The 20,069-nt window shown below is 41.5% G+C and overlaps 1 protein-coding gene across 1 annotated transcript; it reads left to right on the forward strand.

Annotated features, from left to right (window-relative positions):
- The first annotated feature begins 3,061 nt into the window (after positions 1 to 3,061).
- LOC131223269 (uncharacterized) lies at positions 3,062 to 17,666 on the forward strand. The gene is made up of 7 exons (XM_058218618.1): positions 3,062 to 3,284; positions 10,779 to 10,821; positions 10,910 to 11,002; positions 11,115 to 11,177; positions 11,283 to 11,378; positions 17,195 to 17,272; positions 17,353 to 17,666. The coding sequence occupies exons 1-7, from the start codon at positions 3,130 to 3,132 to the stop codon at positions 17,437 to 17,439; spliced, it is 615 nt and encodes a 204-aa protein (XP_058074601.1). The 5' UTR covers positions 3,062 to 3,129; the 3' UTR covers positions 17,440 to 17,666.
- Positions 17,667 to 20,069: the final 2,403 nt, after the last annotated feature.

A 20,069-nucleotide genomic window follows, 5' to 3' on the forward strand; every position in this document is an offset into this window, starting at 1 on the left:
GAGGAAGGAGGTGTAATACTGGAGAAGATTCACACCAGCATGAATCCAGCAGACATACTTACCAAGGTTATTCTTATAGAGAAGTTTAAGTTCTGTGCAACTTTTTTAGGCTTGACGATGGCGTAAAAGAAGGATGGAGTGTGCACGAGAAGCGTTGATGAAGCTATGATGAGATGCATGGACAAGAGAATGGGACAAGAAGCTACACGGATGAAGATTGAAGACATGGTGGGGATTGTTATGGACAGATGTCTTAAATCTGTCTGGTGGTCTGTCGATGACATCGATAGGGTTTCGATGACATCAAAGCCAATCGTCGAAGACATCGAAGGTTGCTCGATGCCATCGATAATTGTCGAATTTTTCACCCCTGGTCGCTAGATAGTTTTGGTCCATTTTCGATGACATCGATGGACCTTCGATGACATCGAAGATGTTATGCAGATTTTTTGTGGAAACGCAGATTTTGTGATTTTTGTTTCGTATTCCGAGTCTACTTCTTTCTAAACTCATATAAAGAGGTGTATGCAGGATTGTGAGATTATTGAAGGGTATTCTAAAGCTTTCTAAAGGGGTTCTAGGGTTATCAAAGGGAGTGACAAGGGTGAGATTTGAGATTATTCGAATCGGGTAAGTCCTCTCTCTTGTAATTTCTTTTTCACAATAGATTTCTGTCGCTTTGTGCCGTGGTTTTTTCCCGAAAGGATTTTTCACGTTAAATCTTTGTGTTCTTCGATGATTGCTTGTTACTATTGAATTGCTATCCTAGATATAGATTTGTGTGATTCCGCAGTCCAAATCCCCAACAATATTCTCAAAGGCAATAGAATTCTACTTGTACCATCTAACTAGGTTAATTGAAATGCTTAAAACTGACCTACTTCCTGTGCTTAGATATGGAAATTATAATGACTATGTGATTATTATTTCCATCATTATTGTAGGAAGTAGGATTTTAAAATTAGGGTTCTTGTTTGGAAACAAGTAAAAATCCCAATTTCATTAGATAATGGTCACATCATATCTTGTGCTTGATAATTACTACCACGGGTAAATGTAATGATTGTTTTACCTAATGTTTTATCTTGTTCTTGATAATTACGGTTGTGTATAAGTGTAATGATTGTTCTATGAAATATTTAGTTTATGATTATCCAAATAACTTCAGCTGTCTTGTCAAGTGAACCCAATTGCTGTTCCACACGCCTAGTTCTATTCTTGCAATTTGTTGGACATTTGTTAAGAGGTTTGGTTCACATAGTTCATTCTTTAGGGTTTGTTTTTCATATTTTAAATTACATTTTAATGCACTTCTTCAAGAAGGCAATTTTGTAGCATATGTTATAAAATCAAGAAAAGAAGGTATATAAATTTTTAAATTTGATGGGTGACGTAGGGAGGGAGTTCCTTGTCACCTGTTTGTTGAAATGGGAAGGTGCAATCATTCTTTTCGTTTCTAAATAAAATGTTTTTTTTTTTTCCCTATGATAAACATAAACTAGGACTCATAATTGGGCTAATTCAATTTCAATTGATTGTATGCCATGTGTACAAGCTTGCATACCGTACATGACACTTTGTCATTGTATCAAAAATTTCCTTGGATGGCCATTGGGCACGATCAGTTCTTCTCGATTCAAGTAGCTAAGGCTCGCAAAGTAATATTGGAGTGAAATTCCATCTTTTTTAGCCGTGTATGTGTGTGTGGGAACTTCCCATGAGGTCAAGTTGTGTGGCCCCCACCATGATGTGTGTTGAACATCTACCCCATCAGTCAGAAGCACCATTCCATGGTGGGGGACATGCTTAAAAATCAAGTCAATCCATGACTTGGGTGGGCCACACCACATACAACAGTTGAGAGGGGTTATCCTCCCATTGAAATATTTATGATCATTTATTGGGCCACCGAGATGTAGTTCACAAATCCAGCTCATCCATTGTGTGCATCTGGTTAGACCAAGTTTCAGCTGCATCCAAAACTTAGGTGAGCCCAACAAAGTGCTTTTATATGTTTTAGGCATGTCTTCACATGGTTTTAGATGGTATGGCCAACATGATTTTCGTACACGGCTGATTTTTGGATATCCCATGACCTAAAGAGGACCCATCAAATGCATGGTGTTGATTTTCAACACATCATGGTGGGGCCCACACAGCTTGACCTCATGGGAAGTTCCCATGTGGTCGACCTCATAGGTGGTGGGCCTTCGAATTCACTTAATTCAATGAAGCCTAAGCGAAAAAGTGCACACCAACTCTAGCTGTTCACTGTGTGTACCGAAAGAATATTGCTCTTCTAACCGTCGTCCATATTTCATCTACCTCATGGCCCATTGGAGTAACGGTACTGATCATTCAGAAAAGCGTCAGGCTTTCATCAGAAATGAAGAGGGCGAGAGCGCATTGCTTCTTGCTTAATCCTAGCCATCCGATGAAATGGGCAATAAAAAGCAATGCTCCTATGGAACGGGGCTCAAGTTGGACGGTTATGATCGTCTGCTGTGGGAGATCTCTTGAGTATCACCATGTCCACCGTCACATCTGGATCCAGCGTTGTATACTTCCCAAAATGGACAGATAAATGTTACACAATTCATCTAGATGCGTATCCCATTTAGCAGACCGACCCTGACTCTCTACCTTTGGTGCTATCGATCGGATGGATGGTTAGGATCATCCGGTCAGCATTTTTGCACTATAGCCTACCGCTAGTGTTAAGAAGGAATGGACGGTCTAGATTGATGATTGGCTGTCAAATATGCCCGCATTCAACCTGGACGTGTATGCCATCTGACGAGCAGACCGATCTTGACCGTCCATTTTTCATGTTAATGTCCGGAGGATGGTTATGATAATCCGATTCGGAAAATTTTTAAAAGTGGCCAGCCCCTAGTGTTTATAAATGAATGGACGGTCTGGATCGATGATTCCCAGGTGTCAATTAAAAGCTGTGGGGACGGTGGGCCTAATTCTCATGCGGCATAGCGGATACAGATATGTCTCACACGCGTGCTACACTGACACGTGTGGCGCGCTCTTTCGAGAGAGATTTGCGCATTTTCTCAACCTTTGAAACGAAGCCGTGGCATTTGATCGATTTGATTTTCTGTACAGACAAGGAAGAAAATGGCCTTGTTCTGTCCGTCGATTTCTACTCCTCCTAGGTCCATCCCTCTTTCCTCATCCAAACCCTTGAAAGGCGATCGACCTCACCTGCACTTCTCCAACACCGCCCGTTTTAGAGCTTCTGCTGACGTTCCCGATTTTCTCTCCAAGGACTGGTCTCTCTCTCTCTCTCTCTCTCTCTCTCTCTCTCTGTAATTGTTTTTCTTCAATCCACAGTAATATCTTATTATTCATTTATTTGTTTTTTCTTTAAAATTTTGATAGAAGAACTTGCCTTGTTTGGATGATTTACTGTTGTATTGTATGACTGTTAGCATGAGAGTTCGTGGCGAAGTGTGCTTGGGCTTTCCGTTCATACAAGTGGGGCCCATCGTTCAGTGATCCGAGCCGTTGATGGGATGGGACTCACCATGGATGGTCAATAGGGCAAAATTCCCACCCACCCACGCCACACACTCACCCACACCAGATAGTAGAATTCCAATGATTCAAACTGGTGGTCCAGTAAATAGTTGGTTCATCATCGTCATCATCATAATAATTGTCATAATTGTCATTATTATCGCCATCATAATAATTGTCACCATCGTCATAATAATCATTGTCGTCATCATCATCATCACCATCTAAGCCTTACTCGAACCGATTGAGGTCGGCAATGTTGGGGATTTGTGCTGCGGAATCACACAGATCTAGATCTAGGATAGCGATCCAATGGCACCAAGCACACACAAGAGAACACAAAGATTTAACGTGGAAAACCCTTGCGGGAAAAAACCATGGCACAAAGCGACAAAAATTTACTATGAAAGCATAAATTACAAAGGGAGAAGACTTTCTCGATTCGAACAACCTCAAATCTCACCCTTGCTACGCCTTTGATAATCCTAGGATCCTTTAGAATACCTTTAGGAAGCCTTAAAATACTTTAGAATAGCCCTAGGGACCCCTATTTATAGTTTAGGAAACTCCACTTACGCACCTCCTTTGGAAAAGTCCGGAAATCGCCTCAAATTTATGCAGTTCGCGCAGGATCTGCGTAACCTCGACTAGTCGAGCCGAGGCCTCGATTGGTCAAGGGACCCCCTCGACCGGTCGAGCGGCCCGGACACCAAAGATCATAAGACGCTGGACTTTGAGTCGAGCAATCCTCGACTAGTTGAGATGCTCACTCGACCAGTCGAGAGATCCAAAAGAGTCAGATTGAAGGCTTCTGACAACAATCTCCACCATGTCTTCAATCTTCAATCATGTATCTTGCTGCCCTCTTCTCTTATCTCTGCATCACATCATAGCTTCTCGTGCACACTCCATCCTTCTTTTACGCCATCGCCAAGCCCAGAGAAGCTGCACAGAACTCGAACTTATCTACAGGAACGGTCTAGGAGAGCATGTCTGTCGGATTAGAATTTACGTGCCCATCCATGCTTTGCTCCTGTCTTTTCAAAGGAAAGACGTACTCTTCTTACCATCTCACCACTACCCAATATTGCTTGCTGGGGTATTTGCTCACAACACTGATAGCCTGTAAAATAACCGGTCTATTCCAGACCATGGCATGTAATGCCAACCGCATTCGAATAAGGCTCATGAGATATCCTGCTTTTCCTCATCTGTTTTGGGACATGTCCTGAGGAAAACTTGAGGAGAGACGCGTAGGGAACGCTCTCCGGCTTTACCTGGCCCATCACATCCTTGATCAATACCTACACACAAGGTATTCCTCCTGTGATTACCAAAACCTACTCCTCTTTCAGTCTCAACGCCGAGAACCATCTTTGCAGCCCCCGATCCTTCATCCTGAATGTCCCACTTAACCGAATCTTTAGTACATTGATTTCAGGCATGTCATAATTGACGATCTTGTTATCAATTCCTGACTCATCATGAAGGAATTAAACCACTGCCTAGGCGATAGGTCGAACCACGACCTCCTGCAAAGTCTTTTCTCAGCCCCTTTAACTTCGAACCGCTCTGGTTGCTTCATGTAGATCTGCTCTTCACTTTCCCTTGCAGAAGTGCAGACTCCACATCCATCCTTTCAGCTCGAGATCACATTGGCCAACCAGTGCCAATCACGGATCTAATAGAATCCTGCTGTACTGTCGGCGTGAATATCTCTGAGAAGTCAATACCTTCTCTCTGGGCATAACCCTTCGCCACCAACCTCGCCCTGTATCTATGCTTTATCCTCCTAAAGATCCACCTGCATCCAACCACTTTCCAGCTCTCATATGTCGGTCTGGTACAACGAGTCCATCACATCGCCCATAGTCACCTTCCACTTATCAGAACTAGGCTTACCTAGAGCCATTTGAATAGAAGATGGATCCCCTGCAATATTGGAGTCGTCCATGTTCCTCGCCGATATCCTACAATTTATGCCATATGATTCTTCCCACAGGTGGCTGCTCCACCTACTCTGTATCCCTGTCCGCGTGTCTCCGCCTTCCTGCCCTGATTGCTCATGTGGCTATGCCTAACATGCCACACACGTGCAGAGGTGGAATCCGCTACATCCACTGCAACTCCACCTTTTGAAGTGCTCTCAATCAACCTGTACATATTACTGAGTCGTTGCGCTTTCATGACTACCCGTGCCCCCTTTTATACCTTAAAAGCACCATCAATACCCGTGTACTTGCATCCTTTTGCCTCAGGTACACCAAGAGAAATCAAATTCTGCTTCAAATCAGGAACATGCCTGACATCAGTCAAGGTACGCTCCATCCCATCAAACATCCTGATGCGCACCGAACCAACAGCCACAACATTACAGGTACTGTCATTGCCCATAAATACCTATCCACCATCGCACTCCATGTAGCTGGTGAACCAACTTCGATGAGGAGTCATGTGAAAAGATGCCCCTGTGTCTAGAATCCACTCGTCCTTACGATCATCGTATGGCCGTCTGATCATAGACACATGTAGAACATTACCATCACATCCACTCGATCTATCTGACGTGGCAACATTGACCTCCCTAAACGAAGCCTCAGAATCTTCTCTCTTAGATTTAGGATTTTCACAATCCTTCTTCACATGTCCTTCCTTTCCACAGTTCCAGCACTTTACCTTTCCTTTGCTCTTACCCTTGGATTTGGACCTAGAACCTGAAGAACCTGTACCTTGTTCAGAATTCCTACTTTTCGTAAGCAGTGCTTTAGAAGATATCCCCATGTCGACGTTAAGCTTTCTCATAGCCTTCCCTTGAAGGGCCGAGATAACGGTGTCGATACTTAGGGTTTTATTCGTGGAGCACATTGTGTCCTTGAACGACTCATAAGACGCCAGGAGAGAATTCAGCAACATACATGCTTGTTCTCTATCTTTCATCACTTCCTCATATCCAGCAATTTGCAAGCCAATTTATTAAAGTTGCTGATGTGAGCCTCCAGATCTCCACCCTTTGCCATCTTGAAGTTATACCACTACCACTTCAAGTGTAGGCGATTTTCAGAAGATTTTTTCTCATAGACATCCTCTAACTTCGCCCATAACTTAGCCGCAGTTTTCTCCCTCATGACGTTGTAGAGAACCTCATCCGTGAGACATAAATGGATCGATGATAAAGCCTTCTTATCAAGAGTATTCCATTCATCATCAGTCATAGTAGACTTCCGCTCCTCAAGAGCACCATCTTCGCCTTGCTTAATTAAGGAACTGATCATCTTGATCTTTCATAACTCAAAATTATTTTTCCCTGAGTACTTCTCAATATCATACCTAGTACTTCTCACTATTATTAATCCTTCAGATTCAGATCTGTGCCCCAACGATTGCTTTGATACCACTTGTTGGGGATTTGTGCTGCAGAACCACATAGATCTAGATCTATGATGGCAATCCAATGGCACCAAGCACACACAAGAGAACACAAAGATTTAACGTGGAAAACCCTTGCGGGAAAAAACCACGGCACAAAGCGACAGAAATTCACTATGAAAGCATAAATTACAAAGAGAGAGGACTTACCCGATTCGAACAACCTCGAATCTCACCCTTGCTACACCCTTTGATAACCCTAGAACCCTTTAGAATACCTTTGAGAAGCCTTATAATACTTTCGAATAGCCCTAGGGACCCCTATTTATAGTTTAGGAAACTCCACTTACGCACTTCCTTTGGAAAAGTCCGGAAATCACCTTAAATTTACGCAGTTCGCGCAGGATCTGCGTAACCTCGACTGGTCGAGCCGAGGCCTCAACTAGTCGAGGGACCCCCTCGACCGGTCGAGCCATCCCCTCAACCGGTCGAGCGGCCCGGACACCAAAGATCATAAGACGCTGGACTTTGAGTCGAGCAATCCTCGACTAGTCGAGATGCTCACTCGACCGGTCGAGAGATCCAAAAGAGTCAGATTGAAGGCTTCTGACAACAGGCAACAAAAAGCCTTTTCGTCATTATACTTTGTCACAGGCCATGGCAAACCATCTATGTCTACTTCATCTTATTACCTATTGGTGCTGCTCCTAATTTCCCTCGAATGCATTGAAATCTTATTTTATCCTTTCTCATTTGCTGCTTTTCCATCTCAACATCCTCATTTCAGCTACATACATTCAGAACGTATTGTTGTTTGACTGCCCGACATTTTGTATGCAAGTAAGTAGATGGTTAATGAAGAAATTATGGCAGTTGTCCCTTACCAACCAAGAAAAGGCCAAATATTTTATGACCAGGATGTTTCCATTGGGGGTGCATTGGTGGCCATCATATGAAAGTGTGCCCTGGCCATGCATGTTGAAAACGCGATCATGCCATCTGAACTATTCAACAAGTATCATTACCTTTGTTTTGTACCAGATCCATGTGTTTCAAACCTGGTTTATCAGTGGTTGGGTTTATTTAGGAGTTAGCATTATCAAGGAATGTGGTTATGGTTGTGGTTGAGTTATGTGTAGTTGTCTTAATAAATACCAGTATGCAACATGGCATTTGATAAATAAGAGAAGTAATAGAGTTTTGAAGGTTGATCCCCTTGAAGAGATCAAAACAACAACCGATATGATCCTTGGTCTATTGACCTCCCACTTATATATATGAAATTAGGAAGTACTGTTGATTCTTACAACATCCATGTTCTTTTCTTTTCTACTCTTATAGTTTTGAGTTAGGCCTCTGATTTCTGGAGGATTTGACTGTCTTCTTGTTTATATGATATGTGACATTAGCATTGGAGGCTATGAATGTTAGCTGGGGATGTCAACTTGCTGGGCCTAGGCCATTTCAGGTTCAGCCCAACCTCATAATACAAGGCCAAAATTGGCCAAGTCTTCTAGGCTTGAGCTGATCTTGACCTGATTAGAAGCTTGTCAAACCTGATACCATATATGGTACAATCCTCAATAGTCAATCTTATCAGATTGAGCTCAGCATGACTTCCAAAATACATGTTGTGGGATCAATAATTCCTGGTCTTACCACCACAGCAAGATGTATTCTGTGCATTGTTGGAAAAAATCTTCTGATAGGGCTCGGTTTCATCTTGGTTTTGGTCTGAAATGAAACAAGTAACCAAACCAATGCAAACCGAGTCAGGGTGAGTCAAACCGGTTCCAGTCCCCGGGCAAGTTGCTCTCTGAAACCACTACTTAAATCCATGTTTCTATGTGCCTGTTTTGGCTTCCTGTCAGTTCTTTTACTTCTAATTTTGCGGTATTAGTCTATCATAGTGTGAATGAACTGATGGGAATACATCATAAATGACGTAATATTCCATTACTAAATGACACATGATTATTATACAAGATATAAATGTTGTCATCATCATTTGAGCCTCATCCCGATTAATTGGGGCCAGCGACATGAATCCTGTTCTGCCATTCGTTCTATCAAGGGCCATGACGTTGGTTAGACCATAGGTCATCAAGTCTTTTCTTTCTATCTCCACCCATGTCCTTTTGGGCCTTCTTGTTGCCCTTTTAGAGCCTTCAACTTGTACTTACTTACTCCTAATAGGTGCAATTCTTAGTCTCTCCTTGCACATGACCAAACCATCTAAGCAAGGTGTGCCATAATGGTCACCACTGTTACTGATACAATAGGGCCATAATGACCCTTATGGTCTCTCTCTCTCTCTCTCTCTCTCTCTCTCGCTTTGTATATATATATGTGTGTGTGCGCGCGCCTGCTCACGCGCATGTTTAAAAAAACTAAAATAAAAAAAACCTGTATCGGCCCCATACCAGACCGTTACGGGGGCTGATACAGCTCCTCATTTTTTCCGTAACAGTTGTTATGACCCCATAATGCGTAACGGTTGGCACCGTTACCATTACACAATGGCTTATACGACCCTATAATGGCTGTCACAACACACCTTGCATCGAAGTCTATTTTCCCTCATCGTATTATCTATTGTTGTGACTCCTAAGTTCTCTTTAATGTTCATTTCTAATTCTATCCTTCCCTGTTTTACCAGTCATCCATCTCAACATCTTCATTTCAGCTACACTCATGTTATGAAGATGTTGTTCCTTAAGTGCCCGGCATTCTATCGCATAAAGCATGGCTGGAGTTATAGCTATCCTATAAAATTTCCCTTGAGGTTTGAGTTGTACATGACTATCACATAAAACTCCACAGGTACATGTTCATTCTTCCACCCGAGTTAAATTCTATATGAGCAACATCCTTCTCAATCTCTCCACTCTCATGAACAATCGACCCAAGATATCAAAAGTGGTAATTTACACAAGATGTAAATGTAAATGGCTAAATAAGTTACTATAAAATGATCTTGATAGGATACATGAGAATGTCCAATTCATACACGACCCCAAAAGAAGAATGGTGTGCCATAACGGCCGTTATGTAAAGGTAACAATGCCAACCGTTACACGTTATTGGGCCGTAATAGCTGTTATGGAAAGAATGACCCATAATGTCTGGTACAACCCCTGTAATGTCCCATTACACCCCCGTAAAGGCTGTAACAGCCATGTAACGGCCCATTACGCCTCCTGTAAAGGCTGTAATGGGCCCGTAACGGTCCATTACAGGGCTGATACAGGTTTTTCGGATTTTTTGTTTAAAAAAAGAGAGACTGTAACGGCGGTTACGGGGGGTGTAACAGCCATTACAGGCCATACGTAAAGGGTTGGTGGCCGTTACAGCCACCATTACCGTTACGGAATACCTGGGAAGAATGACTAAGATCAGAACCATCAGTTGTTGAAACCTATCAGCCTATTCTCACTGAATTATCCAATGAATTTACTAGAACAGGGTATCACCAGTGCCCTTTATCACATGAGTTTGAAAACTCACTACATGTTTCTATTTATTAGTGCAAAGTTATCGTCTTAACTTCTTTTTTTTTTTTCACTGATCTAGTTTATCCCAAAACCCTCAACCTCATTTGTAGATTTTAATGTTTGAACCAGTAGAAACTACTTCCTGAGTTGTCTTGGTCTTGACAAGTTGACTGTACCCTGGCGGTAACTGATCTTTTGGTCAGGTTCTTCCTTAATCTTCTGGAATAAATTGATTTGATCATTGATTATATGTTTATCCGATGTATGGAATTCTTGCCTTTGTATTCATTCTGGGATATGTGGACCCCAATGAAGGAGCAGATTAACCTGTGCGTCTGTGTGGTTACCTTTTGCTTAACAGTACAGATTCTTGCTTTTCTATTGCAGGCTCGAATCTCGCAGGAAAAAACCTTTTGGCCCAAGTCTCAATGTAATTTCTCAACTATGGAAATGGGTACTGAGTACTGCTTGTTAGTTTTCACTAATATATATCTATCGTTGTCCTGCATTTCTTTTAGTTTAGTGCAGAAGAAGCAGTCCAGTGCCAACTTGATGCATTGAAATACAATGACCAGCCTCGTCCGGATTATGGGGTGGAAGTCATGTATAGGGTAATGCCAGAATCCAGACCCCAATATAACCAGCAAGTGTTTGTTTTTGCTGGCTTTGTCTTACAATGAAAAGAGGATTTTCCTTCTGATGTAATACTATTTTTATTGGCAGTTTGCTGGTTTTGATCCATTTGAGAGGTCTACCTATTTTGGGCCCTTCTTTGATTTGGGACAGGTAGGCTAGTTTCTAAAAGCCTTTTCATGATGCTGGGATAAATCTTAGGGTTGCTAACATGGTTTTTTTTTTTTTTTTTTCTTGGGACAAATACCTTTCATGCAGTTTGAGCGGTTCAGGCGAATTTTCCACCATTCAACTTACCGGGTTCTACTGGGTCACAAGGAGAGGAAGATCCTAAGTAGTTTGTCTGTGAAAGAGGTAGCTGATGTTGAGAACTTAGCAAACAACTATCATGCCATATCCCAAGACCCATAGTTCAGAAACCCAAAATCTTGAATCAATTTGATATCCAGTTGGATTCAGTTGGCCTGCAGAATTGGTCACACGCTGCTGCATACACATGTAGACGTGTGACCTATATAATGTAATCAATCATTGTATCGAAATTAGGAATGTCACTACACAGAACAATGGTTATGCAGATTTAACTATTGCTTTAACTAATAAGTATTATTTGAAGCAAAATAAATAAACTTTTCCGGAAATGCCAAAATCTTTTTTTTTTGGAAAAGCAGACAAAAGGGGGAAAACCATTCATGATGCTGTCCAGGAGTGGGCTTTATGATTTTGCAGGCCCATTCGTGGAAATGGACAGCTGCCATGAGTGTGTAGTGGAAATGTTGACTGAAATTAACGTAAGGATGGATGGTCTTCAAGTCTCCTGCAAGTAACTCAACAATGGATTGATGAAACCCCCAATTACTAGAGATCCGTAAGTGGCTTGGCAGGGTCAAGTATAAACCTTTAGCGAATCAGGCAGGCCTTGCTGGAAGTTTAGGGAGAAAACTTCCATGCTTGATGTAAGATAGCAATAGTTTTCATCCAAACAAAGGATTATAGCCATTAGCCATCATGATTAATTTCTTAGATGACGATGATGATTAAAAATGATCAAGTCACCCTACAATTCTGTCAAATCCATATAATATAAGCTTTTGGTAATTGGTCATAACTCAAATGGTGTTGGAATTGCATGATCTTGGACTCATTCATAAGTTGATCTACTTCATATCATTTTGACATCACTTGATGCCCAAAAAGTGGGCTGCATTATAAGCTACAGACATATTAAGGGAGACTTAAACTATCTTTAAATGACTAAAACGTAGGAGAAATTCTCTCTCTAGCAACTATGTTGAGTTAGGAGTATCAATCAGAGGACTCATTCATGTAAGGCTCTCAATGGTGGCCCACTCTTCATACTATCACAATCACGGTTCTTGAGGGTAAAAAAATGGCGATCCACGTATGTAAGGGCTGAAAATTTGGGCCTTCAAGGGTTATGATCACAGGCTGCTCAACAATCAATGGTGGAGAACGATTTGACCTAGATGTTTCCTACATTAACCCCTTAAACTGTCCTAACAATCAGTGGGCACATGGGACACGTTTGGATTATTTCATATATTTAGGATTTTTTATAGAAAAATATATTATATGGAAACAATATACAGGTACCCTTATTTCCATCACCTATTTTTTGATCCATTTCTGAATATAAACCATGTCCAAATGGCACGAAATTGGTCCTCTTTGAGATCCTATTGAGTTAGCTTTCAGACAGGCCCAAGCTAATGCAATTCTAACATGCATTGAGTTATGACCAATTTACAGAAGTCGTATGGTTATGATGGGCAGTATAGATATTTTCCTCATCATTACTGTTAAAGTAAATGGTTGCAATTAGAAATAATGAATGGTTGTGATTACATTAGGGTTTCTTTTGCTTTGCGAGAAATATATTTGCAAGGATTCTTTTACGAAGGAATAATGAATATTGAATGAAAAGAAAAGGGGGGTTGCTTTCTTAAATGGTTGTGATTAGATTAGGGTTTCTTTTGCTTTGCGAGAAATATATTTGTATGGATTCTTTTATGAAGGAATAATGAATATTGAATCAAAACAAGGGGCGTGTTGATTCATTTTGGGATGTTGTGCTCCAGTTGGTGGTATTACTCAATTCGGAGTTCTAGGTTTGACGCAATGTTCAAATTATCTCCGATATTATCTTTATCTCTAGCTCAGCGATACCGATAACATTGGTAGCGATATCGATAACGCTGGTAGTATTAGAAATTCTAAGTATTAGCAATGTATTGCTAAGTATCACCAACAAATCAATATCGCTAATATAATCGTCAATATTTTCAACTATGTAAATTCTAGGTGTCACTTGTATTGCCAATGCATCAATATCGCCAATGTATTGCCAATATTTTTGACTATGTAAATTCTAGGTAATGCTTGTATCATAAGTGTATTGACGATATTTCAATAATATCGCCAATGTATTGATATCATCAAAATTTTGTTTATGAGAAATTTTTTTTATCTCAAAATTTTTCCATGGGCACATGGTTGTATGTAGTGTCCAATTTGTCATTAATAATATTGATAGTATCTCAATATTATCGATATCGCAACATGCAAGATATTGAGACCACAATCTTTCATTTCCTTTCCAATCCTCTAATGAAGGGGAGGAAATATCGATCGATTTGTTAGCCAGACGCATTCAGATCATTCAGTCCATATCGGCCCGTGCTTTGGAAGACGAGCTAAATTGGAAGATCAGGTCTCGAGTGAAGTGGCTTCGAGAGGGAGATAGAAATAACAAATATTTCCATACTATTGCCAATCTTAGGGCCCGTCAAAAAGCTATTCTCTCTATTAGGGTTAATGATCGGATTATCGAACATAAAGTTGAAATTGCGGAATGTGCCATAAATCATTTTCGTTCCATCCTTTCTTCTGATGGGTGGTCAAGACCGCGTCTCGACGGGATTCCCTTCTCCTCTTTGCATATGATGGATTCCGCCATGCTAGAGGCGCCCTTCACAATTGAGGAAGCTAAGGCAGCAGTTTTTGCGTTATCAGGGGAAAAAGCTCCAGGTCCCGATGGTTTTACTATGGCTTTCTATCAAATGTTTTGGGAAATGGTTCAATCAAACATAATGGAATTTCTTCATGAGTTTCATAATAGGGGGAAGCTGTCGAAGAGTCTGGGAGCTTCTTTTATATCTCTCATCCCAAAAATTCCAGGTGCGTCCTCTTTTTCGAAATTCTGGCCCATCAGCCTCGTGTCCAATCCCTATAAGATAGTAGCCAGAATCCTGTCTTTAAGATCAAGTACTGTTTTGGGGAGCCTCATTTCGAAAAATCAAAACGCGTTCTTAAAAGGGAGACAAATTATAGACAAGGCGCTCATTGCCAACGAATGCTTGCATTCTTCGCACAGATCTGGAAGACAAACAATTTTCTACAAACTCGACATCGAAAAACATATGATCATGTTGATTGGGAGTTTTTGCAGTACATGATGAAGAGGATGGGATTCGGGGACAGATGGAGAAGATGGATAAGCTCTTGCTTGGATTCGACGCATTTCTCTATTCTTTTAAATGGCTCCCCTTATGGCTTCTTTCCGGCCTCGAGAGGCCTTCGGCAGGGGGATTCCCTCTCTCCCCTCTTGTTCCTTCTGATAGGTGAGGTGTTCTCCCAAATGCTTCAACGAGGGCAGGCAGCGGGATTGTTTACAGGTGCCTTTGTAGCAGATAATGTCCATCCGATCTCACATATTCAATTTGCTGATGATACCCTTATTATGATCGAGGCTGACGATTCGTCTGTGTCCAATCTCCATACGACTCTGCATTGTTTCGAGGCAGTTTCGGGCCTTAAGATTAATATGGCTAAATCTAAGCTGTATGGTATGAATGTGTCGGATCAGACGCTGGCTGCGCACACGGCTACGCTGGGCTGCTCGTCGGCTTCCTTTCCTACCACATTCGTCAGTCTTCCCCTCTCAGTCGGTCCGCCCCCCCTGGAAATGTGGGACAAAATTGTCGCCAAAGTTCAGAAGAAACTGGTGATGTGGCAATGTCATTATCTGTCGTTGGGAGGTCGAATCACGTTAATCAAAGCAGTTCTGTCTAATCTCCCTATTTACTATATGTCTCTCTTCAGATGCCCAGCATTTGTCCTAAATCGTATTGATGCGCTCAGAAGGAGTTTTCTTTGGTGCGGCAAGGATAATCAAAGCAAGTTCCATTTAATGGAGTGGAACGAAGTCTGCTCTCACTTTAAGAATGGGGGTGCTAACATCAAGAACCTCAAGATTATGAACGTAGCCCTCCTCGGCAAGTGGATTTGGCGTTTGGGAAATGAATTGGGAGCGTTGTGGAATATTATAGTCAAAGGCAAATACGGTAGTACCGCAGGGAACTGGTGGACAAAAGATTCTTCCTACTATAGAGCGTCCTTCCTTTGGAAAGGCATCCTTCGGCACAAAGCAAAGGTGCTTTCTCACATACTCTTCTCTCTGGGTAATGGGTCGAGAATACGGTTTTGGGAAGACCACTGGATAGGCGATAGTACTTTGAAAACAAGATTCCCAGCCATTTACGGTATTGTCATCAATAAGGAAAGTACGGTAGCTAGTAATTTCTCCTTTTCAGTTCCTAGTGGAGGATGGGAAATCAATTGTGTGAGGAATCTTAGGGACTGGGAGGCAGACGAATATATGGGCCTCCTCCAATGTCTGTCCCCCATTTCTCCGGATGCTTCTAATCCGGATAAACTGCACTGGAATTGTCATAGCTCTGGGAATTTTTATGTTAAATCGGTATATATGGTCATGCTCCCCTCTACGGTCTCTAATCAGCCAAGTAGTCCGTTCATATGGAAATACGCAGCTCCCCCAAAGTTCATCTGCTTCGGTTGGCTGCTGACCAAGAATCGGATCCTCACTATTGACAATCTCAGGAAGCGAGGGATGCAAATCGTTAACATCTGTAGCCGTTGTATGCGTAGTGAAGAGACAGTTAACCATCTGTTTGTTCATTGCCCTTTTATTACTCTTATCTTCTGGGACTTCTGGTCCAGATTCAAATTCACGGGTTGCTGTCCGAACTCTGCTGCGGCTTTTCTTCGAGTTTGGCATGGTCACAAAATTGGAAAGGTGAAAGCCAAGATTTGGAGACAAGCAATTATTGCAATATGGTGGGCGATCTGGATGGAAAGGAACGATAGAGTTTTTAACGACCTGCATACGACGCCTAAATCCGTGGGATCTCAAGCTAAAAAGATGCTAGTTGAATGGGTTACCAATGTAATGGGCTTAAAAGATTTCGATTTTCTTTTTTTGGGCTCCTAGTGTTGCTTTCCTGGCTGCTATCTCAGCAGTCTTTTGTCTGCTTTTCTTTTTTAATGAATTTTCTTTGTTGCTTGATGATTTCTTGGTGAAATATCATGTGTTGTTGATATTTTGCAATATCAATGGATGTTTGGATGGAAGGTTAGAGGGGGAGTTGCCAGGCAAACCGCCAAGCACATGGTACCCACGCACGCACAAGTTTATGCTTGAGCAGTTTGCTGTTCAAAATAACAGGGGATATATAATATTATTACCAACACAGGCAGGCTCCTCACTGCACTTTAGCAGAGCTATTGTGCGCTACCCACAAATTTCCCCCTTTCACGTGGTTGAATTACTATCTCAAATGCATTATCACTGACAACGTAACATGTTGTATCCAATTAACACTTGGCGAGTTCTGCTTCTCAATGGTAAGAAGAACTGACAAAGGATAAAAAGGCAATGCTGTTGTGGCACTTGGCCGCAACACACGTGCACACGCACGCACGCACACACACAAAAACAAAAAATAAATCAGGACAAAAATATGCATCTTAAAAAAAAAACATCCAAAAAACCCTTCACCCTTTTGAAGGCTTAAAAGTTTATCAAGGTTTTGATTGAATCACTTGAGTCTAGTTGAGTCAAACTGAGTCACAATCAAATCTTGGTGAAAGAGTCTATAAGACAACCCAATTTGGTTAAATCTATATATATAGCCTAATTTTGTGTTCATTTGAATTTGTGTATGCATGCTGAGGCTCACACGTGCTATCAATCTAGTACCATGCTTTGTGATTCACAACTGTGGTTATGCTATTTCTGTTAATGCCAATATTTCTTTAATAGTTATTACTATATTTGATGTTTGGATTAGAATCGATTCAAGCAGAGGGTTTGGATACGAGGGTCCCGCCCAGAGGAAGAAGAGATATTCCAATTTACGATGGTTCAGGTCTGATAATCACATCTTCCCTGCATCTCATGATAGTCAGTCTGCAATTTCACTCATGAGTCATGCCATCTTTCTTGCAGAGAGTGGGTGGTTCTTGGGATGGTTACTGGCTGACAGAAAGCTTACTCCACGACGGTGATGGGTTTTCTGGTGGTGTAGCTTATTGACTGTGCTGATGCTTCTGCTATACCAAGTGTCATGAGCATGCGCTGTGAATTACTGTTGTGATTCAAGGTCTGCCGTCTCTCACCCTGCCTATGCATGTACATATGATTTGTAAGTGCTTTACTTTGTATGAAGGAAGCTTTGCTTATATGCTCTGTAAATGGAAACTAATAAATGTGAAAGCAGGAGTTAGGAAATAAAAGAATATGATTTGTTGCCTCTGTTCAAAGATGAGATTGGGATGTTTGTGTGCGTTGATGATTGATATACTTTTGCTCTGTCCTGATTCCGAATACTCTAGGAGGATGGTGATAACCCTTTCTATCCTTTTGAAGCATTCAACTGCCTGTTGGATGTTCCCCATAACAAGGGCTGGCTAATTCAGTTTTTGCATCCCAGTGCATAAGTGAATGCTCTTTGCATTAAGGTACCTCATTAATTCCAGTATCTCAGTACCTTCTGTTAGGTCGATCTGATTTTTTCGTTAGTTTAAGTGGGTAATATTTTTTTAGTGACAAAATTATCCATGCCCACTCTCACTAGTGCATGGGGACATGTGGCAACATTCTGTATGTTTGGGGGCATCTGACACTAGTTCTAAAACTCGGTAACTTGACTTGAAACTCAGCTGAGTCAACTTGACTCAGCGAGATTTCGAGCCGACTGTCTTGGAAACTTGCTGATGTGCTTGACTCAATCAGGATTCAACAAGTCTCATCGAGTTTACTGAAAAACTTGGTTGACTCAGCATGACCTGTCAAGTCACTTGCACAGGTAAACTCTTCCAAGGAGTGCAGGCACATTACCTATGAGCTATGATATGCATTTGTGCTTGAACAAGGTATTTTATCACTTTAAATTTTATTATTAAATTATTGAGTCTAGTCCAGTAAAGACACGTTTGAGTCTTTGGGTTGACCTGACCCGGCCAGACATGAGTCGAGTTTTCTATTTTTTGAACTATGATCTGAGCTGTCCATCTTCTGGGCTGCCCCAGATACCTAGCCCAATCATCAAGTTAGTACACTCATCAGCCAGGTCTCGCAAGTTTTCGAATGTGTAACTTGGGCAAATAGATGGGTGGCCCACTTAATGAGTTTGCTGGTCTGATTTGAGCTAGGTCATCTACATGTGCAGCCCACCCGATGAACGACTCAGATGTCCCACACAAGCACCATCTGAGCACATATGTCCACATGCAGTGATGAGTGTGGCTTGGGTATTATTGTCATTTTCAAAAAACTAGTCAATTAAACTAATATAAGTTAGTAATCTCATGGAAGGTGCCCGGATGCAGAATGCCTGAATTAATGAGGCACCTTAGTGCAAATAGCATTAAATTAGGCATCGTGATGCAAATACCCAATTAGTAAGGTTCTTTTATTCAAAAACCTGGAAAAAAGAATCCTTATTTGTATATTCGTTCTGTAACTTTGATCCAAATTTTAGCACTGTTAAATGAAACTGATTACCTGTAGCTGATGGCACTGTAACTTGTCATGCAAAACTATCTTTTGCATCATCATTCCATTAATGTAGGATGTCATTACCATCCGAATGGTAGGACCCATCATGGCCAACATCTGCACCACAAACTAGGTCAAGCTGCTGTCAGGTGGGCAACACTATTGGATTCAATGGACAGCCTGTGCTCTTACTCAGCATGTGGGCCATCTAGTAAGTGCATCAGCCTGATTTTCAATAAGAGTGATTTTTATGGTGGGCCTACTGTTTGCGCCATAGGAAGTCCTATAGAAGTGGCATTTAGCGAGCAAACGATAGTTCTACATGACAAGTTACAGGGCTTTCATCGTCAGTTACTAGTTTTCTTAGGACTAGTTTGGGAGCTTAGAAAATATTTGGTTGGTAAGTTTTCCAAGAAAGGGTTACTTTTCCCTATTTGTTAGTCCACTTTTTTAGTTGAAGGAAAAATGAAAGAATAGCATATTTGGATTGAGGGAAATCATAAGAAATGAAAGGAAGTAGTTTTCCCATGGTGGGATGTTATTTTGTGATGCAGATGTCCAAAAAGCGCGAAATCTTCGCTCAATTATCATTAGTTTTGAGGCAGTTTTGAGGTTGAAAGTCGATATAAGTAAGAGTGAGATCTTGGGGGTGGGTAAGAGGAGTAGGGGAGTTATGCTTTATTGTTCGGCTGTAGGGAGGGCTCACCTTGGGCTTCCATTATGCATTGGAAGGCCGGTGAAATATATTTGGGATAGTGATCGAGTGGTTCGAGAAAAAGTTGTTTAAATGGAAGACCAGGCATCTATCCTTGGGTGGAAGAATCACCCTGATTAAAGCGACAATGTCTAACCTCCCTGTTTATTATATTTCCTTATTCAAATGTCCAAAATTAGTGTTGGAGAAGCTCAGGCAGGATTTTCTGCAAAAGGGTGCAGAAGGTAATGAAATGAGAGCAAGTGTGCAAACCTTGAGATCAAGGTAGAGTAGAGCTTTTGAAGTTATGACTCTCGCACTTTTATGAAAATGGGTTTGGAGGTTTGGGGTAGAAGTGGGTTCCCATTAGAGAGAGAATAGGTAGGAAATACGGAGTAGATGAAAGCGGGTAGTGGACCAGGTCTTCTTCACTGTATTAATCATCTCATATTTGGAAATCTATGGGGCATTA

This window comes from Magnolia sinica, chromosome 13 (assembly GCF_029962835.1).
Source record: "Magnolia sinica isolate HGM2019 chromosome 13, MsV1, whole genome shotgun sequence".
Taxonomy (NCBI): domain Eukaryota; kingdom Viridiplantae; phylum Streptophyta; class Magnoliopsida; order Magnoliales; family Magnoliaceae; genus Magnolia; species Magnolia sinica.